The sequence below is a fragment of the Nymphalis io genome, chromosome 16 (genome assembly GCF_905147045.1).
Source record: "Nymphalis io chromosome 16, ilAglIoxx1.1, whole genome shotgun sequence".
NCBI classification, from domain to species: domain Eukaryota; kingdom Metazoa; phylum Arthropoda; class Insecta; order Lepidoptera; family Nymphalidae; genus Nymphalis; species Nymphalis io.
In genome coordinates, this window is record NC_065903.1 from 7,608,633 (window position 1) to 7,635,989 (window position 27,357).

Sequence of the window (27,357 nt, forward strand, 5' to 3'; positions counted from 1 at the left end):
AAAAAATGGAAATATACGATCATATATATAAGCTGTAAGATGTAGCTACTTAGGACATTAATTTGGTGATCTCAAAACATAGTTTTATTTCGATTTGTTCGAAGTTATGTTGCGGAAGTTAAAAAGAAAGAATATTTTATGCTGTCGATTTAAAAAATATGAGTATACCGAATTTTTTGACCAACATCTAATAATTTTTTTACATTGTACCTTTTTCAGTCCCAATTTTGAGACTATCGTTTATATAAAATCATTCTAGTTGGAGTAGGACAAACGCATTATAATGCATATTAAATTACCTACACAACACATCTGCGTGGGGCTTATTGTCATGGCTAATATGTCCTGTTGATCAGTACAAGCGCTTAAAACTTTCTGGTGTCTTTTCAGGGATATCTACCTATTTTTATTATTTATTGTACATATTTCTCTCTTTATAATCATTGCACGGTGGGACGACCTGTGTAGCCGGTGTCAGAATGAGAATGCTGTGCCAACTCCCGTAATATCTGTTCAAATCCTTTACCAGGGGGTGCTTGAAAATTACTATTCTTTAGCATCGTTGAATTTAGTTTAGTTGCAAGATAGCACATCTGTAAAAAAAACTTATGTTTAGGTAATGTTGTGTGTTTTGTAGCGCGGCTTATCCATTATGTTTGGCAAATATCAATTTATAATCTTGTTGAAAAGCAGAAATTGATTTATTATATTAAAAAATTAATTAGCTCACCAACAAAGCTGACATAAACAATAAAGCACCGAGCGCCACTGCGACCATCATTGACGTCGCGCAAGTTGCCTCTAATGACGTTCTATGGAAGAGCTCTCCAGGCATCACCACTGTATACTCGAGATTCTCTTTGAATCTCGTGAAGGGCGTTGAACCATTGTCCGCGACGAGCGATGAACTTGTTATATTGTGAGAGTGGCTCGGTTCAGGTAACGATCTCTTCCGACGTCCATGGCCTGGAATTGTGTTATCAGCAATTACTTTGTGCATTGTCTAAGTGATTGTTAAGATTAACGAATATATTAAACAATACGTTTATAATCAAATAATTGTTTATTTAAAGACTTATTGAAATATAATTACTAAAATAATCAAACGTGTTCTATGTGTGTAATGGAGCTTACCTGAAGGCTCATACAAGTCAAGGCAATAGTCTGGTTGACAATCTGCAGCATCCATGCATGCTTTAATCTGTGAATGTATCCAGAGTGTGGAACGTTCCTTCATAGAGGCTAGAAGGAAAGCTTCAAAGTCCAAGAAAACTTCGTTGTGACGCTCCCGGTAACGAGCTGGTTGGTGCGGGATAATAGAAGCGAAGTCTCTGTTTCGGCATCTATAAAAATGTATACTTATTTTTAGAACGAGGTATCTGTGAGAAATCTTTGCATTAAACTTGTGTGCGTGTTGTCATGTATCTTTGTACAAAATAATAATGCATAAAAATCATAATTTATATTATATAATATGATGATATAATTAGGAAAATTTAATTGCAATTTCCTATACAGTATGAGAAATAAAGTTATTTTAATTTGAATTAAAATATTTGACGCTAACTGTTAACATAGATATATTTTAAATGGTACAAACCCGTCTTTGACCAGCAAAACAGCACCTGGCGCATGGGGACGATCTGGGTCAGGCGAGACAGCTACTTCTAATAGTTTAATGTGTCGCCAAGCAGAGTCAGGGTTTATTCGTGCACGAAGCTGAAGTTTTGTTCCAATTGGAACAGCCTAAAACGATTCAAAAGTAGTTATCACGTTTAGTACTGTAAACCATCTGGTTTTAGACATAAAATGTTAAAAACTCCTTAGAAAAAAAGACAACTTATGTTAGCAAATGTAAGCGTTTCAAGTCACAATATTTAAGTTAATTCAAATGAGGAGAGAAATAAATGGAGTATTTAAAGTTTAAATTTATGTTTAAAAAAAAACTCATCTTTTAGAATTACCTACCCGTATCTTTGGGTTTGATTTGGATGAATTCTTGATATATTATAAAATTAAATATTTATAATTATTTTATATGTTTCAATTGGTTATATTTTAATAAATAAAAATAAAATATTGAAAGTAGAGTTAAATCCCGTTAATCCGGACTGATGAGTCTGGACCCATCTGGATCAATGAAAAATCAAATTCGAAGAATTATTGTATAAAACGATACATATTCTAGCTTTTTATGATAGAATTTTATAAATATATCTTTACTTCGAATAAATTTTGATTTTAATGCTTCGTAATGTAATTTTCAATTTACAAACTGAGAAGCCTTGCCAAAATACTTTTGAAAGTTTACTGAATTTTAATAATGTATTTTATAATCCAGTGAAAATGAATCGGTCAATCGGGTTCCGAATTAACGGGAAATCACTGTAAATATTTATAAAAAGCATAGTTAGTTCACTGAAGCCCCGGTGGTTATAGCTCTTATATCTTTTAACTAAGATATGGTGCAAATGTCACGTACAGTATTTACCTGGTCGACAGGCATGTCTACGGAGTGATTGGAATGTCGAGATAATGGTGGTGCTTCTTTGTACAAAGCTACTTCGTACTCAAGACGACCCGGTGTTTCTTCGACCACTCCTGAGACTCGAGCACCATGCGGACTGTAAATGGTTCTTATTTAAATACAAAAATTATAAATAAATAATCAGCGGTATCCATAGTCCTAGTCGTCGCTTTTTAATTATGCGTGTCAGGATTGCTTCAAAAAATCACTTAAACCAACAATTATACATTAATGTACAATTGAACACTTTAATAAACAAATCATAGAAGTTATTCATCCCAATTAATATAAGCAACTACTCTTATCGTTAATATGAGTTATATTTAACAAAGGCTTTTTTGTTTGAAAACTGAAATGTAAGGCCTGAGGACTTTTGTCTCTAATACAATACTCACAAGCTACCGGCAAAACCTGCGGCCTTGTTTTCGATGATGGTGGGTTCTGGCGGCTTGCACATGATAATTAGCTCTTGATCGGACTGCATGACCACGCCCGGGAACTGCGGGAACCAGATGCGGACGTGCACGAAGCCCTAAGAGGTAAGGAATGTATCGAGATATGTCTAAATACGAATGTAAAAAAGCTTTAGAAAAATTTATTGATATGAACATGTTCTTCTAAAATATAATATAGTGCTTATTATGAATTAATATGTATATATACAGAGTTTAGGAACATTTTGATACTATTTTTTGTGGTGGTAGTTTAATCAATTGGTATTATCCTCTTATATTATAAAAGAGGCCGCTGCTGAGATAAGAAACAAGACAGTTGCTTTCAATAACAATTTGCGCACAGAACGGGTCTACCAATACATCTATACTAAATCTGTGTTTTTGCATACGTATTACCGTCAGTACATGTTTTTGTTTGACAAGTTACTTATTACTGTCTCTATCATTAAACTATAGAGGTTTACATGTCTCTTAGTTTCCCTCATGTTACCGGTCTTCGGCCAGTATACTATTAGTGTATCAGCGGAGTAGAGCAATGCCTCGTTGTATATAGCCCACTAAGCACTGCATACTGTTATTGTAACGGTGTATTCATTATATGTCAATGTTACACGAAGAATACTCGATAACAAAACGAATCTTTGTATAAAAAACTCACATCATTCAATTGTTTCCGCAAGGTGTAATGAAAAAAGCATTATCTATTGTTTTGACAATCACTATTATATTATACAGTAAATTAATACGTACATTTCTTTTTAAAACTCCACATTTTGTGAAATCGTTTATCCTTAATCTGTATAACAATCCAGTCGGATCTTCAGACTCTGGACGTATTTGACAGATGGGATCCGCAATGGGGTCAGTGGTCCGATCGTCGGCGAATAGAGGAGCGCCGCGGAAGCCTTCCGGCTTTCTCAGGAGAGCTGACACGGAGTCTCGGATACCTGAGCCGCCGCTGGCGAACGTGCACTGTATGTCTGTTACTGGAAAACAGAGGTCATATGTAAAGACATAATGATATTTATATTAAATATTATATATACAGAATATTTCAAATTATAAGTTCCATATTAAAATTGGAATAAGGTGCCTGACAATGTTTAAAAGAGAAGGAATAGTTGTGCTAAAAACAAGAATGGTGTAAGTAGGTTTCAATTGTACCACTCACCATCGTAGTCTTGAGAGAGCACAGCCGGAACCTGAAACAATGAGCATTCAAACGATTGAGGCGGGAACCGTTAAATACATTGTTTCACTTATTGTTAAGGTGATCATTTAAATCTTGAACTTTAAATTAGTTTACGATACCAGTTAAGTAGTCATCTTTATTACAATCGGTCATTTTAAAGTACCGATTTATTTTATAAGGAAACAATTAGCATCTCTGCATTTTTATTATAATGTTAAACAAATTACAACAATATAAAGTAAATAGCAAGATTGTTTATAACGTTTATATTACGATTGTCGTAAAATTATGTTTTTATCAAATTTATTCTTATATATTGAAATAGGAACAAATATAATACAAACAGTTTGAGCCAAACAGTCAATTCGCCCGCCAGCACTGTGCTTTAATATATGTAGATATATTTTCTCTATATGTCAATAAGGGCTTTGCATATTTTAGAAGGTGACAAAGCATCCGGGCTGACAGTTCTCACTTCGACTACGTTGACATAAAAACTAAATATAAAAACATAATTACCATGGAAACATATATAGTCTTAATCCGTTTTATATGCTATTATATAAATATACCGTATCTATTGGATTGGTTCTTGTTTCTGCCGATAAATAAACAACAAGTTACCACTTTATAATATTAGTAATTTATAATACGATCATTGTACATAAAATAAACAATTGTGACCTTATTGTAGATTTATCCTTCTTTCAGTTTCTTGTAAAAATAAATTGAAATCACCTAATACGTTTTAATAAAATATAATAGAATGTATTGCTATATCGCTATTCATCAGCTGTAGTCTAATATAATTTGTAATGATTATGTACGGTCAATAGGCGGTATAAATCAATCAATATGTATGGATTCAGCTTGTTGAATTTTACGAAACAGAGAATTCAATAATTTAACATCTTTAAAGGTAAAGAGATTCCTGTAAAATTGAGCAATCAGGAATTTATTATTTCAGAGCGCAAATTTAGAGGAGTATGAGAGCCGAGAAGGCTATAAGGGGATATGGTATAGAACGATGGAATTCGAGCCTCCTCGGATACCCTGGTTTGTAACTAGTAACATTAATAGAAGTAAGTTAGTTATAGCATTTAGACTTAGATCCGGACACATGCCACTAGGTAAGTTTAAACATCTAATGAGGAAAAGTGACACTCCCTGTTTTCAAGTATGTGGTGTATGAGATTATGTTTCACACTTGTTATTGGCATATGTTCGTAACCACAATTTGAAAGAAACACTAAAATATGAATTAAATTTAAAATTTTATGAATATTCGTGTTTTTAATTCTATTCTTAGTAAACCTTCGACTATTTCGGCAATTAAAGAATATGAATTTGTCAGTGATTCTCTTAAACTGAATTAGTATTAGTTTTTGAGCCTATTTTTAGGGCCGACATATAGGCTGCCTATAAAGACCCCTTAAAAATAAAAGATAAAAAAAAGGTAAGTCGGTGTTTGAAACGACATGCATATTTTTACACAATACCGTATTGGTAAGCACTTTTAAACGTTTTAGGATGCTTGGATAGGTCGGATACATGATCATATTTATGAAATCCAAATGTAAAGCGAACACATATGTTCTGCATGCGTTCCTGTTTATTTATCATATACAGATAGGTAGATATTAAGACACTTGCATTTGATGTTTGTTTTGTTTATTATGATCATATTTCGCGTGCATAAAATATTAGTTAAAGTATGTGGTCAATCATACGAACAAGTCAACTTTCCATTGTGGTTTTCGTAATGTTAATTTAATGTAATTTGTTTTATCTTAAATTCGAGCATTAAAATAATAATGTCCATTTAAAGTTTATATAAATCGTGATCGATGGAAACCGCAAAATTTAATATTAGTAATTACGTGTTGACCGACGACCGTAACATCAATAAATAACAAGCTTTTTATTATGAAAGGTACATAATCGAAATAGACTCGACTTAGAAATTACACTTAGTTAACTATGTCGTTTTAATCAGTTTTCCTTAAACTCGAATTACATTAATTTATCTTATAAAAATGATATTTCAAAAGCTAAAGCAATAAAAATATACTATATATTTGTGATTATAATTCATCTCGTGCTTAACGGTGAAGGAAAACATCGTGAGGAAACCTGCATGTGTCTAATTTCATTGAAATTCTGCCACATGTGTATTCTACCAACCCGCATTGGAGCAGTGTGGTGGAATAAGCTCCACAACCTTCTCCTCAAAAGGGAGAGGAGGCCTTAGCCCAGCAGTGGGACATTTACAGGGTGTTACTGTATATATTTTTTATGTACCTACTGATGAATTGTTAAACATTTTAAAATATCTCTTAAATTTAAATATGTTAACAAAATAAAAAACAAGTAGGTATCTATATTATTTCGTTTTGTACTTTTTAATAATTAGGAATGATTATTTCTTATAGGATAAAACTGTAATTTGTTTTATGCGTTCATTTATCATCATCTTCCGTTAACACTATACTTATGAATTGAGATTAGATTAATATCAGAATGATTCAACATTAAATGTTTGTTTTTATATTAATACTTAATTATTTTAAAAACATTGAACGTATTAACTGTACGTTTATAATAAATAACAAAAATGCGTTTCGCATGGCTTATTTTCATGGATATTAGATACGAAAACACCGTTCATTGTTTCTAAGAAGATTGTGATTACCACTAAGTACAAGCCGCGAATTATAGATATGTGTATGAACACATTTATATATACGATTTTATTTATAAGGAAGGCACATAAACAAATTGTCTATCTGATGGTAAGAGATATTTCTTACGCCATCAATGCAAATACATTTATGGGAACTATGATGTTGTAGTCAGACACACCAAATCAGTTTTCCTTGTCGATAAGGTATAAAACTATCATCAAATTATCAATTAGTAGCAAACTAAATGATAACTGAGTGGTATATTATATTAAGACGAATAGCTTGCACAAGGTCCTACTGCTATTGTAGGTATGTGTCTTTCGTGTCTATAAAATTGTTATTTAACCACGTTTATTTCATAACATGAGTTTCACATGTATAAACATAATTCATCTTTGTCACAATACTATATCATTAGTAATATGAAATAGAAAAGACAGAACGATGGCAATTATCAACATTGACATTTTTAAACAATTTAATAAATACATCCCGCTGTTATAAATCTCATTCGAATAAGAAAGAGTTAATTAAACCTTTGTGATCCTTTCCTACTAAGACATTTTACAGTTAAACTTCAGCTAATAGCTTTCCGCTGTTTAAAAAACGTAACAATATCGATCGCAATCACTAAATGCTTGTATGCAAATTAACAGCCAGACTAGTAAACGGTTTTTTCCTAAAACTGTTCCGCTCTGATTATTGAGCGTGAAGAGTTCAAGACGAGGTATTATTAATTGATTTTCTACATATTGTTTCGTTCAGCGACCCTGCAGTGGTTTTATAGTATTTTTATTAGCAATTCCGACCGAAACATTGTAATTGTATTGTATTGTAATTGTAAACATCTACCTATATTTTATCCGTATAATATGACGTTTTATTATAATATAATCAGTACGTCCCCTTTCTCTTTTTATAATATATAGTAAACAATGATATTATAAATGTTTTTACGGAAGTGGATCATTATTTAATTGCATTTATTAAATAATCTTTATGAAACAAAATTGTGTAGTTGAAACGGACTGCGGACGGATGTTCTTTACCAGTAAACATTTAAACCTTAAATTATAAATATTACAAATAAACGGAATATAAATATTATTAAGTAAATAACGCAATTAATTTATAGAAATGAAATATCTGATAGTAAAAGTAATTAAAATAATTAAAAAAATGAAATAAATATAAATAATATGTACCTATATCTAACAATTAAGCGATTTCTGGAAATATATTTACTACATTTTATGTTAATATTTATTACTTAAATTACTAATTTTAAACTTTTTCAATTGAAATTAAGTACATTATGTATTTGTAATTAACTATATAATACATAACATAAGCCACCATTTTCCGCACTATTATTAGGCCATACTTGCTCGTTACGCTTCAAGTGCGGTATGGTACAGTTTCAGTATTACGGTTAAAGTCAACCATAACTTAATTTAAACCCACCAAACAAAATCGATTCGATTTATTATCAAATTCGTATTTAGTTTGGGTAATGACCGAAACAACTCGAAAATCTTATTTAATTTTTCTTTTAAAAGTATCCCACATAGATACTATTAATAACTGACTAGTTTTCAAATTTTCTCATGGTTTTTTTATGGTTTTGTGTTAAAAAACCGAGATTCAGTGTCGATGGATCAAAATCCTGGATTCAAATCATTACATTTTGAAGGAAAGCTGTTATATTGTGAAAAAATAATGTTTCATACATTTTTATATTATCTGCAGTTGGCAACTCTGGCCTCAGAACCCTTCAACTGACGATAAAATGGCGTTCGCGCAGTATAACTTCTACGCTACTACTACCCATTAAATTAATTAATTAAATTAATATTTACTATATCTAATCGTATAAAAATATGAATTTTAATGTATGCACTTTCTACTTCACAGTTAAAAATGTTTAACTGTTGGTGTAATAAAATATCTCTTTAAGTAATGTCTAATTACATACTGTTTGTTGGCACGAGCTGCTTGGAATCTTTAAAGAAGTGTTACTTTGTACAAATTAGTCATTTTCGACATTAAATTTAAATTAGACAAGCAATAAGCTTTAGAAAAAAAAACTATGAGAAACATCAAATTTAGAAAAAAATACACACGTTATTATGTATACGAGTACATTTTTACTCGAATAAATATTTGGCCGTTTAATAACATCATCGACATCGCTTAAAAGCTTAAATAAGAATTGATTAAAAGTAATCATATACTTTTTTTTTTAAATATTTGCTGAACTTTAAACTTTAAACTTTAGATCGCAATCTTTTATAACTTTCTGTTTCTCTATGCTTATAGTACGAGCTCTGTTTAGTTTAGGATCAGATGGCCTTGTGTGAATAATGTCCCAAGATATTATTTATGTTGTATATATATATATATATAATAAAAAAACTTATTAGGTATGATAAGTTATTCGACTATATATATAGTCAGTACCTTATTCTTTTGTAGGGTAATGAATACTGTTTTATATCAATCCCGGGAAAAGTCCAGAAACTGTTAAATAAAAAATTATATTATTTCTATCGAATAAATATAATTAAAAAAAAACGGTGAATTCCTTTCACCGCTTTTGTCGTCTGGGTATTTTCTTTACCGTTTTTACTTTAACTACCAACAACTACGCGTAATACTAATTATATTATTGAATAAATCAATTTGAATGACTGGTATACTATTTTGATGTAACGCATATGGAGTCTACAAAAACGCAATTCACTGTTCTAAAATGACTACGGACTATTTGTGATCTTCCTTTAAGATGTTTTCGTTGAAGTTGGGATAATTACGGTAGCGTCACAATATCATGTTTATACATGATATCGATGATTTTGAAAAAGTGGAAAAGAGTAACTACTGAATTTTTTCCAGTGTTTCTCGGTAGAGTCCACATTCCGCACCGGCGGTAGCTTTATATTGATATTGTAAAATGACGATGTAAAAGTACTCTTGACTTTGACTTACTGTACTTACATATTAGAATACAACCAAACAATGCTTAAAATACTAAGCATTCACGTGAATAGCGTAGCGTTTTCAGATATCACAGCTCTGATACGATCTTAGCGCACGACAAAATGTCTCAATTAAGTACAATTAAGCACAATAATTAAGTTACATTTACTTCCTCGGCTTTGTTTAACTGTCTCACGATGTCTTATCGCTTTCTCAGACGATTTGGCGTCATCAAACGGCGTAGCTGGAATTGAATTTTGTAAACATTTCTTGCACAGAAACATAAAATATACATTTATATAAAAAAATAACATGACGTTACTATATAAGAATTGGTCTATTAAAATGTCCTCTTGTTATTATATTGTACTATTTACATAGTACAATAATAACAATAATAATTATTATTATTACTAGTAATAATAATTAAAAATGAGTCTATTGAACAGCATTACTACGCCGCTTCGCTTTGAAAATGCAATTGAAACATTGTAGTTTTTAATTAGATAAAACAACATGGTAAATAAATAGTTTAATATTATATACTAAATAAAGTATTATAAAGAATTATTAATTATTGTTTATCACATTAAGCAAAATAAAAAATCATGTAGAAACACAATAAGTCATAGTCTTTATCCAATTTTTGTGGAACTTTTATAACAAATATGATTATAAATTGCCTCTTATATTGTAAGCAATATCTAATACCAGTGAAAAGCATATTTTAATATGTATAGAAATAATATGATATTTAAATGTAATTACGGTTTTCGTTAATGTTTTATTCCACTGAACGTTTGCTTTAACGTGAAAGTTTACGTCCGAATAGTTAATTGAGTAAGAAGAAGAGTTGGTAATAAATTAAGGATTACTTTGAATTAAGTTTTAATAGTTATATATTACTCCAAATTATACAATGTTTAAGTTACTAATGAACTATTATTAATCATCTTAAATATATTAAAAATATGTTTAGCTAAAACTTGTTAGCGAGAAAAAATCTTCAAATTTTACATTACCGACACAGAAAGAACTACATTTTAACAAAGTTACTAATTAATAATTGGCAGCAATAAAATTAACACACGCTTAATTATTGTAATAATTGAATTAATTTAATTTAAAACCGATCCTACAAACTTTTTTCAAACAAATTTATGAATATTAAAAAAGTTTATTTATATTAAACTTACCTGGTTGAATGGTACTTAAATGCTTTTACATCTTTTTTAGGCTTTTAACAGTTCATAAACTCAACAAGATATACTAATGTAATCAATGTTGGTCTTGAATATTAATTAGCGTTGCTGGTAAATCGTCTATAAACCTTAGAATTTATGGCGCGTGCACTCACTGAGCTATTGTTTTTAAAGCCCACAGCCCACTTAGAAACAACTACTGATATATATCACAGGGTTAGTATAGGAGTGTATGTATGTAATATTTAACAGTAGGTTAGATGTATTTCTATCATTGATTAATTAATTTTTAAATAAACAAAATTTCATTGTTGCATTTAGTTGAAATTTATTGTAAAGCAGGTTCATACAATTATATTTTAATTGAACAACAAAAAAAAATACAATTTAGAAATGAACCAAAGTTGAAATATTTATTGATTCGATGTATGTTGCTTCAATTTGGTCGAAAGTATTTTGAAGTTGATTTACTAAAATCCATTCGTGACAATTTGCTGATTACAGGACATTTTACTTTTTTTATTACATTTTTAGGTTTTAACGTTATTATTAAAATAACGTATATGATTATAAGAAATACATTTTGTCAATGAGTATATAAAATTAGTACAAAGTAAAAAGCAATTACAGGTATTTTATTTATTATATTAATAATTGTAATATTATATAAATTATAATACATTGAACACAAAATATGTAATTTACTTATAAGTACTTACCTCCCAACCCTGCATAATAAACAAGTATTTACGTTTCAATTCATTCTCATAATCATGAATTTAAATTGTCTCTAAATTTGAATATCATAGCGTTGCAAGTCTAATAAATAAAGTAAGACAGCCGTAAATGCTTTTAAGATAATCTAAGTTTCACGCACTTAATATCGCACGGTGTAATGGATCTTGAGGAATTTTAAGTTTTCAACTTGAGAATGTGAGTCCATTCCTATAGATTTAACTGTTTTCATTTAATTTATTATGAACTCTAACGCTCTTACCGTAATATTTGTAATTATATACATAAAATTATATGAATGTAAATATACAGTTTTTTAATTGGAATACCCATTCATTTTAAAATGTTATTATCTATGATTCATTTAAGCAATAGATAATACACAAGTAATCAAAGTGTTTCAGTCTAACTAAAAGTATTTTCCAATAGACGCTTTCAGTCACAGGTATGTATATACACAATTAGAAAGTTGTATCAATTTATCCTAAAAAAATAATGTCTTAAATTATATGATTAAGTATTTAGTATTTTTTTTAATACTACATGAAATATTTGGCATTCAGCATTGTTGTTAATTGACACAAAATAAATATATCCGTTGTATAAATAATATGTGTAAAATAATAATAATAAGTAAAATAGTCATTATCAGTATAGACTTACCGAGAGTTTTAAAATAACGTCCTACGCTATGAAAGCGTAGCTTAAACTTTTTGTCACAAAGAAACATCCAACCGGGCGAAGATGCGGATAAAAAATATTTATAATAAATCTTCAAAATAATTTCATATTAAACTTGAAATGATTACATAATCTTGTGAAATATTTGATGTATGAACTGGTTTCAATACAATATTATTTTGAATATTCGATGAATCTGGGTTAAGTGCCGAAGAATTGGTATGCAAATTATATTACACTAAATTAACCGCTTTTTCGCATCTGAGTTGGTAGTTTACAGTGAAGATAACGGTTTTTGTATATTATCCTAAGCCATTTTAAAACCTTAAAATGTCAATTCATTTTATTGAAGTACATTTTGGTTTCAAGAGAAAATATACGTATTTTATAGTGTTCCAGAAATTACGTATATGGTAATAGTATTTTAGTATAATAAACTCATCAGATATTTTACCGCGAAACAACAGTACTTGGTATTGTTGTGTTCCGGTTTGAAGGGTGAGTGAGCCAGTGTAATTACAGGCACAAGGGACACAACATCTTAGTTCCCAAGGTTGGTGGCGCATTGGCGATGTAAGCGATGGTTAACATTTCTTACAATGCCAATGTCTATGGGCGTTGGTGACCACTTACCATCATGTGGCCCATATACTCGTCCGCCTTCCTATATAATATATAACAAATAAAATGTATATTATTTATATTTTTTGAGCTATAGTTTATTATGACAATGTAGTCGAGAAGAAAATTGTCGGATCAGCCGGTGTCCAGGCTGTTTAAGCCAAAACCATTGATGAATCATAAAATAATTCTAAAATGTCAGCCAATTTGTGATATAAATCTATCTTTTAAAAAAAAAGTCACAATAACAATTTTTGCTTATGTCATAAAAATGGAAAAAATTAACGATAACACCACTTCAATTCATTTACCGCACCGTATTTCTCGTTATCAAAATAAATAAAATATTCATTTTAAGCGTTTTCTGCACTTAGGATGGAAATTTATTATTATTCGCTCAGCTCAATCCTGATATTAAAATGTTTGTTTAAATCTTTTGAAAATAACTCGGGATATCTTAATTTTCATTGACATCGGGACGGCTCTATTATAAAAGCAAAAATAACGGATTTTGAGATAATGGTACTATATATATTTCTATGTAGGTACTTATATAGAATGACGCTTCATCGCGCACGCTGTAAGCTGATGGATCATTGACGCTTTAGTTATCTACTCATTTGAATATAAAGAATAGAGTTTAAATGGAATTGCTACATTTAAGTAGTACTAAAATGCTTATAATATTCTGAGATTTTAATTTTAATAATCGACGGTCAAAAAACAGGCGCTTGGTATTAAGTATGACTTAACTTGGGTACTTTTGATATTAAGAACATACTTAATACACAGGGCTCTGTTATGAGACTCATGAGTTAAATATAACTGTAACTGTAATATAATATAATAAGATACGTAAGATTTTCAAAACAAAAAAATAAACTGTCTATTCTGTCATTTTTATAATTTTTTGAGAAATAAATTGATTAACATAAAAGATCATATTATATTTATATTATAATAATAATTAATTATTGTAAGGTTTTACAAAATAATACCATTGAGACAGACAAGGAGTGAGTTTTGATTTTGAATGTATATAACATTTAAACAATCACAGTTTTATTAGGCACGTTTAATGTGCACAGATGCATCTTCTAACGAACTTCTAGTCTGTATAGATAAAATGAATCAAGTGCAACGCATCGCACGTGCTCCATAGATCCATGCATCAGTAAATGCGCATCATTACCGTCAGGTTAGTTATGGAAATAAGAAAAAAACATATACTAGGCAAAATATATATCTTTAAATTTAATGCTATATATGTACCTAAAACTTTAATGTATTATTTGCATATTTTTTTATTATAGAACAAAATAAGGTAATAAATAGATTAAGTAATATTAATACGATATTGTATCGGCTTATCTCATGTTAAGTTTAACATATTTGAAAGAATGGTGATTTAAATTTTTGGTCCTAACATTTTCATGGTCATTATTTTGATTTACATTTTCAAATTATCTTCTCGGAGAGCTTTTTGTGCGCTTAACGCAAATCTGCGAAGCGTGAAATTTAATATTGTGAACGGTTTCGATCACGTCTTAACAATGCTCGATCAAACCTTTTCATATAAAATTAAGTGTAATTAGAGCGAGAAGATTTATTTTATCTCTTTCTATGATACCTAGGATAAATGATTATTACTTGAGCACTCAAGTTCAAAGCTTATCGAGTTTTTAATTAAAAACATCTTGAAACATATTATAATCTATATATGTTATTAGGAACATTTGCAGAATATAATACAATAAAGCAATATAGTACAATAAAATAAAGTTAAATAACTCTACATCTTTACACGGAATTAGGATGTCCAGAACGCTTAGAATTCTAGAAAGATTATCTCGTTAAAAAATAAATCAATTTTAAAATTTATATTCACATTTTCGGTATTTAAAGTGAACACATAAAAATGCAGTTATCAACAAAACATACCAGGAGGAGCAGCACAAGAGCGCAGTTGCTGGCGCTCGTCATGCTTGCGGTCTGCCACACTCGAGCGCGGAACCAACCGTTAATGCTCTCTGCCCCGATTACCTTCCTAATGCTACCACAAAAAAAAACAACCTCAACTAACTTAGATATTTAGGACTACTACGAAAAAATCACTTGATTTAAAATAAATCACTGGCACAGTTTGTATTTGATGCGACTAAGAAGAATAACACGCAATCGTTTAAAGCTTTCCCGCGCAGCTGACGACTGTAAAGATATTTGTGCTGCGGCTGCAGGTTGCGTGGTGCGCCTGCGACGTCTCGACACGGGACTGTGCCGTCTTACGCCCGGCTCGCTCGACAAACAGTTAGCCTTCGTCGAGCCCGGGGAGGGCGCCGCCACCTGTCCCGTACTCTACTGTTCTCACGACACAATCTTGAAATTCGACAATCTAGTGGTCTACATAGCTGATTGGGCTCGGATTATAAGGAATTAGGGTTTGTAGTTAACCGCTAATTCGTTAGCATGGCATTTGCGTGGAGAAATCGCGCCATCGCTGATTGAGTGACAGTGGCCACGGGTCGCGGAAGCTATGTTCGGCGCGCAATCTGCCCATCGCTGGCCGCTGATCACTCGATAAGATAACTAAATATGCTATTTGTCTGAACTCACGGAGACTATCGATTTGATTTGTAATTATAATCTCTATAGAAAGTCAATCATTCCTAGAGATGAACTCAGATAAGCTTTTGATTTATTAACCTATATACTAGGTAGGTACATATATTTCGAGAGGTATCCACATTTTATTTGTAAGTTTTTTTCATGTTTAAGCTTGTTCAGTCGAATTTATAAAAGTAATACATCTATGTTGCTAACATCATTATTGCCAGTACAAGTACTTTACAGCATAAATGATTGTTCAGCTTTATTCAATTCAAACAAACAACATTTTACATATTTGCGACATCTATTCTATTTTAAAATTAGCTCTGTCTATCGGTCTGTTACGCTTTCACGGCTAAACCAATGGATCTATTTCGATTAAATTTGGTCTAAAGCAAGTTTGAACTCAAGGACGTAGCCTATTTTTTATATTGGATATATAAAAAAATAGCTATTAAGATGCAAGCAAGCTACTTTTCAGACGCGGGCAAAGCCCTGTGCGAAATATTTCTATATGAGTTACTAGGAGAATAAACGTTTTATAATAAAAGGAAATGAAACGCATTTTCAGCAGTAAAAAAACATTTTAGCTATTCAGGTCAGTAACAGCTTTATTTAATGAGTGGTAATCAAGATGTTAAGTCTTTTTTCTCAAGTGGTCGGTAGCTGAGAGCGGCGATCCATGGCGGTGACCGCTTCTGTCACGCCCTTTCTTTACTTTACAAACTATTAAGGCTCTGTAAAAGCTTATGCAAGAGTTTATAATTATTTTGACTTGGTCTGCTGGCTCTCATAGAGTAGGAAGTAAAATATAAAATTACACACATTTTTGTCTTGTTATTTTGCAAGGTCAATTAAATGTAAAACTACCATGGAATATCGATTATATCTAGAAAAACAGTAAGAATCTCAATAGTTACTCAAACATGATCAATATATATTTAGACAGATGTATATATATATGCGTTGTGTATAATATAAGCGTTTCAAACACATAGACACCTTTTTATTAGATTTAATTAATTATATGACTTTTACAAGAATAGAAAATAATCATAAACGTTCTAAGAAATCAATCATGCACATTACAATTAAGACACAACATATGCACATTAAGTATTAAGAAACAATGTAATGAAACAAGAATATAATATAAATAGCTTTTATTATTTAAGACATAATTATGATTATCAAGTGCAATAAATAATTTGAATTATGAAGAAGAACGTGTCTTTTTATAAGTAGAATATATGTACCTATATTTTTTTTTAAATGGCACAAATGTTGTCAGTAGATGCATGTACGCGCACATATAATCTTACACATTTTATTAAATTTATTTACACCTACAACTAGTTAGTTATTTATATTATCGATCAATGGGTAAACTATCGATGTTTAAGGATCACTACCTACTTACTAGAAATATTCGACGTTAGAGCTTTCACCGCAAACTAGGTTTCGTTGTAGGTACTACAGAAACTGGAAACAAAAACACATTAGATTCGATATAAAATACAACTTTCTATATCAAATACCATTTACGGGCCGCACAATTGATCTTGAATCGAGCAAAATGTTTTTAACTATGACAAAAAATATTTAACGAACGTAATGTACAGTACAGTACAGTAACAGCCTGTTAATGTCCCACTGCTGGGCTAAGGCCTCCTCTCCTTTTTGAGGAGAAGGTTTGGAGCTTATTCCACCACGCTGCTCCATAATGTGATTGATACAAATAGCTTTTATAATACTATTATTATAAAGAAAAGTTTAGGAACATAAAACAAAGTAATTGAATTTTTCGGTCGATTCTTAGTAGCAGATCAAGGTTTCAAATTTTATATACAGTGCTTAATTCCCGCGACATGGAAAGCAAGTATAACCTGCTGCTCCTGCGGCTAAACTCTTAACGTTTGTATCGGATTATGAGCGATGAAAGAGAGAATGCACTCGTTTGTCCACTGTGATGACTACTTCGCTATTGAATTGTCTCAGTTAAAAAAAAGCCCGTTGCGACAGAAATTAGAAGAAGGACTTGTTTGCGTCAATTGCTTTTGCGATTTGAAATAAATTGGTTGGTAAATACGATTGGTTTTTTTTTTATAAAATAGGAAGGCGGACGAGCATATGACGAGCTGATGGTAAGAGGTCACCAACGCCCATAGCATTGGCATTGTAAGAAATGTTAACCATCGCTTACATTTGTTAACAATGCGCCACCAACCTTGGGGAGATGTTATTTCCCTTGTGCCTGTAATTATACTGGCTCACTCACCCTTCAAACCGGAACAGAACAATACCAAGTACTGCTGTTTTGCGGTAGAATATCTGATGAGTGGGTGCTACCTACCCAGACGAGTTTGCACAAAGCTCTACCACCAGTTAAATACTTCTAATATATACTGTTATTGACTGATTACTGGTATTGACAGAATGATTTTTATTATATACCAAATATATAAATACTTTTTTTTCCGACCAAATATTTTTCTTGGATAACTCACATAAAAAACCACATAATCCGTAATTATCAGCCTATTTTACATTCATTTATTTAATAAATTATATATCTATATAATATTGATTAAGAACAACATATGCAAAAAATAACATTACCTTACAAACTTTTATTTTAGGTACTAATACATACGTACTAATAATATTTATTATTTTTAAGCTTTAGATATGCTTACAGATTGCAGACTTAATAAAACAATTCTATCACATAAAACGACTTGTTGCTGAAAAACATCCAATCGAACCAATGTATGACTGTTGTACTCACATACAACAACAAATGCATTTGCTGGGCGTCATCTGTTCCATTTACGAAGCTTCGGAGCCTATTCCACTGTTCTCCAGTACATGAATATAAACGGCGGTAACATTGCTATGTTTTTCTTCACCGCCAATAATTATTAAACACAAATTAAGCACATAATCACTCACTGGAAGCTGACCAGAGTTGAACTCAACAGCATTGCTAAAAATTCGCTCGCTGTGTTTTATTAAAAAATGTAATCTTTAGTTCAAGTTTCCATTAAACGATATGCACAATACCGCTTGTCATAGCATACCGGAATAGAGAAAATGATCAATTTATTGAGCATTCTTCGCTTACGAGCAACATTGAAAGCATTAGGGAAACGTTCGACTAGCGCGTGCCGTCGACGGGTTTTTGTCGCCATTACGACGGCGCGCGAATCGAATCCTATGATTGATGATATAAAATCTTCCGCGTGCTGTCGTGACGCGACTGGACGTGGCCACCGAAATCGATACAAACAGTAATGTCGAGAGCCCGTTACACAATCGTCTATATAAAATCATTCTTCGATACGGCACATGCATCACTCATATGAGTTACTTATTCCGATCGCTCGTCGTATTAATATCGAGTTGAGTATTCATCTTTAATTAAAGGAAAAACGTAGAGACATTCGGCCTTAGGTACTTATAAACCTTATTTATCAGGCGTTTAATTAAATAATTATCTCTTTCTGACACTGTAGTGTAATATTTCAACACTAACAACCTTACTTATAAATGTCGTTAAGCAAATGTTTAGTTTAAGTTTTGCTTTTTGACATGTATTTGACATTTAAAAGAAAAAAAAACAGCGTTATTTATCTAATCAATGCTGAAACAACATTCATAAATAAAGCCGTAAGCTTCTAGTTTCGTTACATACGTATTTCAAACAAACTGCGTGCACAGCTTGTTTGAAAGTTTCACCCGCGTTTACCTTAAATAAATTACTAAAAGCAGAGTTATAATATTTTAGAATATACAACATTTTTAGTTTTATTTTCGTAGGATATTCGTATTTATACGTTTTAGCCGCACCCGGATCTACATGGGGCAACATACAATTGGCCATGAGAAAAACATCACTCCCTTAAATCCATTCCGACATACTTGAATGTCTTTCCCTGTGCTTTATTTATTGTGACTGTAAATGATACCTTCACAGGAAATTGTGTTCTTTTAAAACTAAAACGTAAATCTGTTTTTTTTTTCAAGTAATAACTTATTATTAAATAAATTTACAAAGTAAGTAAGTAAAATTTAGAAAACCATGCGAAAAAAAGATATGCGGCGACGTAACGAAATACCTACATAACCTATAAAGTTTAACTTACAAAGTTATTTAAAAACCGAAAACAAATACTTATGTATGTATGAGTAATTTCAAACAACTTACTTAACTACCTGTTGGAATATGTCAAAACTATAAAAAGTACTAAAAACTGTCTATAATCTTATCTCGATATCTTTTATAAAAATTAATGCCATTTTTAAATAAATACTTTGAAAAAAATGAATTATTTTAAAACAAATTTGATTACGATACAAAACGTTATAGTGAGTCAAACTTAAAAGACAGACAGACATATATCTAACGCGTGGACGCGTTAACCGAAATGTACCAGCTTAAGCTGAACCCTATTTAATTTGATTAATCATATAGACCTGAGCTCAACTTACATTGGAAAATAGTAAATCTCTGAATTTGTCCATTTTTTAACTTTATTTTGTTTCTATAAACTTTCAATCATCATCATTTTACAGACTATCATTTATAGGTAGCTAAAGTTTCAGCCAATTCAAATGAATAGTTATTTTATAGCATTTTTATGGAATAAATCGATGGCAGCAAAGTACATAATAGCAATTTTACAGGAGAGCACATTAAGTAAAAAATAGTTACCATTTCGGCATCTATGTATCAATTAACTTAAAAATTTCCATGATGATTTAAAATAACATTTTTTATTTATTGTATAATAAGTTTTATCGCTATTTCGTTGTTTTTCTGAAATAATGTAGATATATTATTGTACTTTGTAAAAGCCTCAACGTAAAAGAAGACATCTGCCTGATATCCGTTTATTCGTTGTAATCAAAATAGAGTTCTAATTAAAATATTTAATAAATTAAGGTAACAACATCCAGAAATATTTTTAAGGATATTTAAAGAAATCTAAGCGACATAAAAACAGTATTTAACATTTTTAGACTAAAATTTTGCAGATGTCTTCATTTACTTTGCATATAACATTTCACATAACTTCATCTACGCCTCTTAGTTAAACTCATTTAATTTCCTAAACCACACAAATATTTTGTTTTAATAATAATGCAAATGCAATAATACTGTATTATTTATTCATAATATTTATATATTTTTGTTTATGGACAAAAAATCAAAACTATTTTTAAGTAAATTATACTTTAGATTAAGTATAAAGAAAATATTTTTTTATTAATTAATATAAATAAAGTATAATGCTAACATATAGGATCAGGCTATTTTTAATCACTCAGTTAAGTGTTTTATTGGTAACGAGCTGTGCCGCGGTTCCACCCGTGTATAATTTAAAGAAATCACTAAAAGCAGACTTATCGACTTTCAGTAATAACAACATTTTTAGTTTCATTTTTATTGGGATATTAGTATTTATTGGTTTTCGCCGCATATACATCTAGATAGGCGACATACAAATGGCCATGAGAAAAACTGAATTCCATTAAATCTATTCCGATATATTTTAATGTCCGTCTCTGTGCTTTATTTATTATGACTGCAAACGATACCTTCATAAGAAATTGTATCCTTTTATAACTGAAAGGTAAATCTGTATGTAAAAAATAAGTACTAATGATTAACTAACTATTAAAAAAACGAGTAATTATAAATTTAACAAAACAATGAGAAGAAAAACTACGCAAATAATGGATTATTTCAGAACTAATTTAATTACCATAAAAAAAGGTTATAGTAAGTCATCCTTAAATGATACACATATGATATCGTGGATGCTGTTTTTTATCTTTTAAAAAAAACAATTCCGGCATACGTGATTGTTGCTTAACTTTAACCGTTTAGGCAGCGCACGCAACGGAAGCTCTCGAAAAGAATATATTTTCCCAGTTTCTGCAATATTTTTTATTGATGCTTAGCTCCTATTGGTTGTAGCTTGATGTTAAATATAATAATAGCCTTTGATAAAGGGGAACACTAACATAATTTTCAATTTGAATCGGTATTTTTTGAGGTTAGCGCGTTCAACCAAACAAACTCTTTAGCTTTATAATATTAGATAAGATTAGTGACCGAGGATAAAATAAAAAAAAATCTTATAGCTGAACAATTATTATCACTTTAAAAGTACTTCTAATGAAAAAAAAAAGATCAAAACGGTAACGATGAGGTGCGAATAAACTAAGTTATTATTTAAATTCTGCGTCTTCAACTGCTGTTGATACTAATACGCTACTGTGTTTGATATTTTATTATTATTATTATTTGTTTATAGACGAGCAGCTGATAAGCTGATATGTCTATGTAAATTGTGTTGAAAAATCATTTTTGCAGAAGTGACAGCTTCTGTGACTTTAACCAGGTATCAAGTCGGTTTTTGAAAGCATTAACTGAAGTGGCCAAAACAATTTCTTCGGGTAACTTGTTCCAATTAGAAACCACTCTGTTACTTAGGAAGTTATGTGCAGCTTGTTTACAGGCAGGAGTTCTGTTTAACTTTGTTTGGTGCCCTCTATATGTTCTATCGTTGTTTTTAGGGTTGTAGATATTCTGTATATCTGGTAAGTCATAGTGGTGGTTAAGGATTTTGTATGTTTCGATTAGGTCACCGCGTAGGCGTCTTTCTTCAAGGGTTGTAAGTTGTAAAGCATGGAGTCTCTCTTGGTATGATTTACGGCGTAGAACATGTGGTATCTTGGTAGCTTTTCTTTGTACATTTTCCAGTAAATTTATGTCTTTTTGGTAGTAGGGATTCCAAATTTGAAAGGCATATTCCAATAATGGTCTTATGTACGTTTTATAAATTTTTAGAAATACTCTAATTGTCATCATTTGAAAGGACCTCCTAATTACATAAATAAATGAGTTTGCTTTCTTAACTATTGTAATTATGTGCTTTTCCCACTTCAAATCAGATGTTATAAGTACACCAAGGTCTCTCTGGACATTAACAGATTCAATGATCTTCTCCTTCAAACTGTACACCATTTTAGGGTTAGTTCGGCCAAGATGAAGAACACTGCATTTGGATGTGTTGAGACTAATGATCCAATCCTTGGTCCACTCCTGGATTCTGTTAAGGTCATCTTGTAGTTGCCCTGAGCTTATTAGAGGGTTAGTAAAGAATTTTCCATCGTCAGCAAAGAATGCTGCTTGAGATTTTATAAGTTCTACCAAGTCTGTTATGTAAATGCCAAATAGATAGGCAGAGAGTACTGATCCCTGGGGGACGCCGCTAAGCACTTGTTTCCGTTGTGATAAGGAGTTACCAACCCGTACTTGGAATGTTCTATCTGAAAGATAGTTTTCTATCCAATTTAGTAGCGCACCCCTCACACCAATATGTTCCAGTTTCTTTAGAAGCCGTTTGTGGGGAACTCTGTCAAAGGCACGTTCGAAGTCCAGGTAAACAACGTCAACCGGTATATTTTTATCAAGGTCTTTTGTCCATGGGTGAACACATGAAAGAAGATTGGTTATGGTTGATCTTTTCTGCACAAATCCATGCTGTCTAGGTGATATAATACATTCACGGCTTAAGAACTGCATCAGTTGATTGCTAATAATTTTTTCCATGATCTTTATGATAATACTAGTGAGGCTGATGGGTCGGAAATTCTCAGGTTGAGTTTTATCACCTTTTTTGTATATAGGTGTTACTATTGCGTGTTTCCAGTCTTGTGGAAGATATTCACTCTGAAAAGATGTATTCATAAGAATAGTCAAAGCTGGAGCTATCGTTTTGACACATGGTTTAAGAATACAACTCGGTATTTGATCAGGTCCAGGTGAGGATTGGGTGTTTAGATTTCGGATGGTTTTTTCCACATCATCAACTGAAAATGTTATGTCACATAAGCTATTTTTTACCTTATTTATTGTAGTAATATCAGTACATTGGTTCGTGTCTGGCTCCTTACAGTAGGCTTTCTGGAATTCTTCCGCAAAGACATCGGCAATATCACTTGGTTCTGTTACCAAGTCACCTTGGTGATTACGCAATGCTGGTGGAATAGTGACTTTATCGGTGGCACATCGACGGATATATGAGTAAAAACTTTTGTCTCCAAGCTCAAGTATTTTTTCTTCGTAGATGTTTCTTTGCTTCCTGGATAGGGATACACAATTGTTATTAACCTCTCTATACTTCATGTAGTTTTCATTAGTCCTATTAAGTTTGTATATGTCCCATTGTGTCTTCTTTTCCGTAACTAGTTTTAATATATCCTTATTTATCCATGGTTTATTTTTGGTTTTATTTCTTACTTTCTTCTCCGGGGCGTGTATGTTAGAGGCTTTATTGATAGCATCTGAAATACTCAACCACAGTTGTGCAGTATCAGCTGAGAAATTTATTTCCTTAAGATATTTCTCCAAGTCGGAATTGTATTTTTCAAAATCAACAAATTGGTAGTATCGTTTTATTTTTGGGCTTATATCCTTTTTTTTAAGTAGAAGTTGTAGATTAAATTCCAGTACACAGTGATCGCTTTTCCCAATCGGAGGTTTATGATTTATTTCATTTATGAGTGTATCCTCGTTGACCAATATTAGGTCGAGTAGAGATGACTCCTAAATTATTATTATTATTATTTAGTTATAGACGAGCAGCTGATAAGCTGATATGTCTATGTAAATTGTGTTGAAAAATCATTTTTGCAGAAGTGACAGCTTCTGCGACTTTAACCAGGTATCAAGTCGGTTTTTGAAAGCATTAACTGAAGTGGCCAAAACAATTTCTTCGGGTAACTTGTTCCAATTAGAAACCACTCTGTTACTTAGGAAGTTATGTGCAGTTTGTTTACAGGTTGGAGTTCTGTTTAACTTTGTTTGGTGCCCTCTATATGTTCTATCGTTGTTTTTAGGGTTGTAGATATTCTGTATATCTGGTAAGTCATAGTGGTGGTTAAGGATTTTGTATGTTTCGATTAGGTCACCGCGTAGGCGTCTTTCTTCAAGGGTTGTAAATTGTAAAGCATGGAGTCTCTCTTGGTATGATTTACGGCGTAGAACATGTGGTATCTTGGTAGCTTTTCTTTGTACATTTTCCAGTAAATTTATGTCTTTTTGGTAGTAGGGATTCCAAATTTGAAAGGCATATTCCAATAATGGTCTTATGTACGTTTTATAAATTTTTAGAAATACTCCAATTGTCATCATTTGAAAGGACCTCCTAATTACATAAATAAATGAGTTTGCTTTCTTAACTATTGTAATTATGTGCTTTTCCCACTTCAAATCAGATGTTATAAGTACACCAAGGTCTCTCTGGACATTAACAGATTCAATGATCTTCTCCTTCAAACTGTACACCATTTTAGGGTTAGTTCGGCCAAGATGAAGAACACTGCATTTGGATGTGTTGAGACTAATGATCCAATCCTTGGTCCACTCCTGGATTCTGTTAAGGTCATCTTGTAGTTGCCCTGAGCTTATTAGAGGGTTAGCAAAGAATTTTCCATCGTCAGCAAAGAATGCTGCTTGAGATTTTATAAGTTCTACCAAGTCTGTTATGTAAATGCCAAATAGATAGGCAGAGAGTACTGATCCCTGGGGGACGCCGCTAAGCACTTGTTTCCGTTGTGATAAGGAGTTACCAACCCGTACTTGGAATGTTCTATCTGAAAGATAGTTTTCTATCCAATTTAGTAGCGCACCCCTCACACCAATATGTTCCAGTTTCTTTAGAAGCCGTTTGTGGGGAACTCTGTCAAAGGCACGTTCGAAGTCCAGGTAAACAACGTCAACCGGTATATTTTTATCAAGGTCTTTTGTCCATGGGTGAACACATGAAAGAAGATTGGTTATGGTTGATCTTTTCTGCACAAATCCATGCTGCCTAGGTGATATAATACATTCACGGCTTAAGAACTGCATCAGTTGATTGCTAATAATTTTTTCCATGATCTTTATGATAATACTAGTGAGGCTGATGGGTCGGAAATTCTCAGGTTGAGTTTTATCACCTTTTTTGTATATAGGTGTTACTATTGCGTGTTTCCAGTCTTGTGGAAGATATTCACTCTGAAAAGATGTATTCATAAGAATAGTCAAAGCTGGAGCTATCGTTTTGACACATGGTTTAAGAATACAACTCGGTATTTGATCAGGTCCAGGTGAGGATTGGGTGTTTAGATTTCGGATGGTTTTTTCCACATCATCAACTGAAAATGTTATGTCACATAAGCTATTTTTTACCTTATTTATTGTAGTAATATCAGTACATTGGTTCGTGTCTGGCTCCTTACAGTAGGCTTTCTGGAATTCTTCCGCAAAGACATCAGCAATATCACTTGGTTCTGTTACCAAGTCACCTTGGTGATTACGCAATGCTGGTGGAATAGTCACTTTATCGGTGGCACATCGACGGATATATGAGTAAAAACTTTTGTCTCCAAGCTCAAGTATTTTTTCTTCGTAGATGTTTCTTTGCTTCCTTGATAGGGATACACAATTGTTATTAACCTCTCTATACTTCATGTAGTTTTCATTAGTCCTATTAAGTTTGTATATGTCCCATTGTGTCTTCTTTTCCGTAACTAGTTTTAATATATCCTTATTTATCCATGGTTTATTTTTGGTTTTATTTTTTACTTTCTTCTCCGGGGCGTGTATGTTAGAGGCTTTATTGATAGCATCTGAAATACTCAACCACAGTTGTGCAGTATCAGCTGAGAAATTTATTTCCTTAAGATATTTCTCCAAGTCGGAATTGTATTTTTCAAACTCAACAAATTGGTAGTATCGTGTTATTTTTGGGTTTATATCCTTTTTTTTAAGTAGAAGTTGTAGATTAAATTCCAGTACACAGTGATCGCTTTTCCCAATCGGAGGTTTATGATTTATTTCATTTATGAGTGTATCCTCGTTGACCAATATTCGGTCGAGTAGAGATGACTCCTGACATTGTCGAAACCTTGTAGGGCTGTGAACCAATTGGACGAGGTTACTATTTAAATACATGTTGACAAAGAGCTCCTCTGGTCCTGATAGACATTGATCGGTATGTAAAGGCCATTTTAAAGATGGGTAATTGAAGTCACCAGCCACAATTACTGTGTTATTTTCAGAGGCTTCAGAAATTCTGGAGAGCAGTTTTATATCCCGAGGCCTCCATATATTTTCATCTTTATCATCTGGTCTGTATGCACCTACAACGAGAAAATGGTGTGTGTCACACTGAATGTCAATAAAGAGTGCTTCTATATCGTCACTCATATATTTGTTGTTCAGTCTGGCCACAATTGGCACACCATTCACACAGTCTTTCACATACATTGCCACACCGCCTCCTCTAGTTTTACCTTCAGACTTTTTCTTTTTATGCTTTCGGTCAGCTCTGAACAAAGTATAGCCCGGTATGTTGTAAGTACTATTGCGGTCCTTGTAATTAAGCCATGTTTCTGTAAGAATCACAATACAAGGATTGTTTATGTTCACATAAAGTAGGAAAAGATCAAATTTTGGGGGTAGAGAAAATAAATTAGTGTACATGAAAGTGAGATTCGAATAAGGATTCTTATGTTCGTTTGCTAGTTTTTTTGGTGAATAATCTTAGGGGTGCCTCTTATATATTTTATAGTAAGGTCCTTTTCTCCTTTTTCGATCCTAACTTTCAGATTCTCA

At 31.8% G+C, this 27,357-nt stretch overlaps 1 protein-coding gene across 1 annotated transcript; it reads right to left on the bottom strand.

Moving 5' to 3' along the window:
- Nucleotides 1-434: 434 nt before the first annotated feature.
- On the bottom strand, nucleotides 435-15,059 carry LOC126774214 (uncharacterized). Its single transcript, XM_050495630.1, has 9 exons — nucleotides 15,018-15,059; nucleotides 4,154-4,184; nucleotides 3,733-3,968; nucleotides 2,923-3,059; nucleotides 2,492-2,624; nucleotides 1,601-1,746; nucleotides 1,135-1,343; nucleotides 731-966; nucleotides 435-593 (listed from the first exon to the last, which is right to left on the bottom strand). Exons 1-9 carry the CDS (start codon nucleotides 15,057-15,059, stop codon nucleotides 441-443), a joined length of 1,323 nt encoding a protein of 440 aa, XP_050351587.1. The 3' UTR covers nucleotides 435-440.
- Between the last annotated feature and the right edge of the window lie 12,298 nt (nucleotides 15,060-27,357).

Bases quoted from the DNA above. Each gene is read 5' to 3' on its own strand.
- LOC126774214 (XM_050495630.1), bottom strand. From the start codon at position 15,059: ATGACGAGCGCCAGCAACTGCGCTCTTGTGCTGCTCCTCCTG. The intron at 4,185-15,017 runs GTATGTTTTGTT...TCATTGTTTCAG, and splicing joins CTCTTGTGCTGCTCCTCCTG to GTTCCGGCTGTGCTCTCTCA. The intron at 2,625-2,922 runs GTGAGTATTGTA...AACCATTTACAG, and splicing joins GCAGGTTTTGCCGGTAGCTT to TCCGCATGGTGCTCGAGTCT.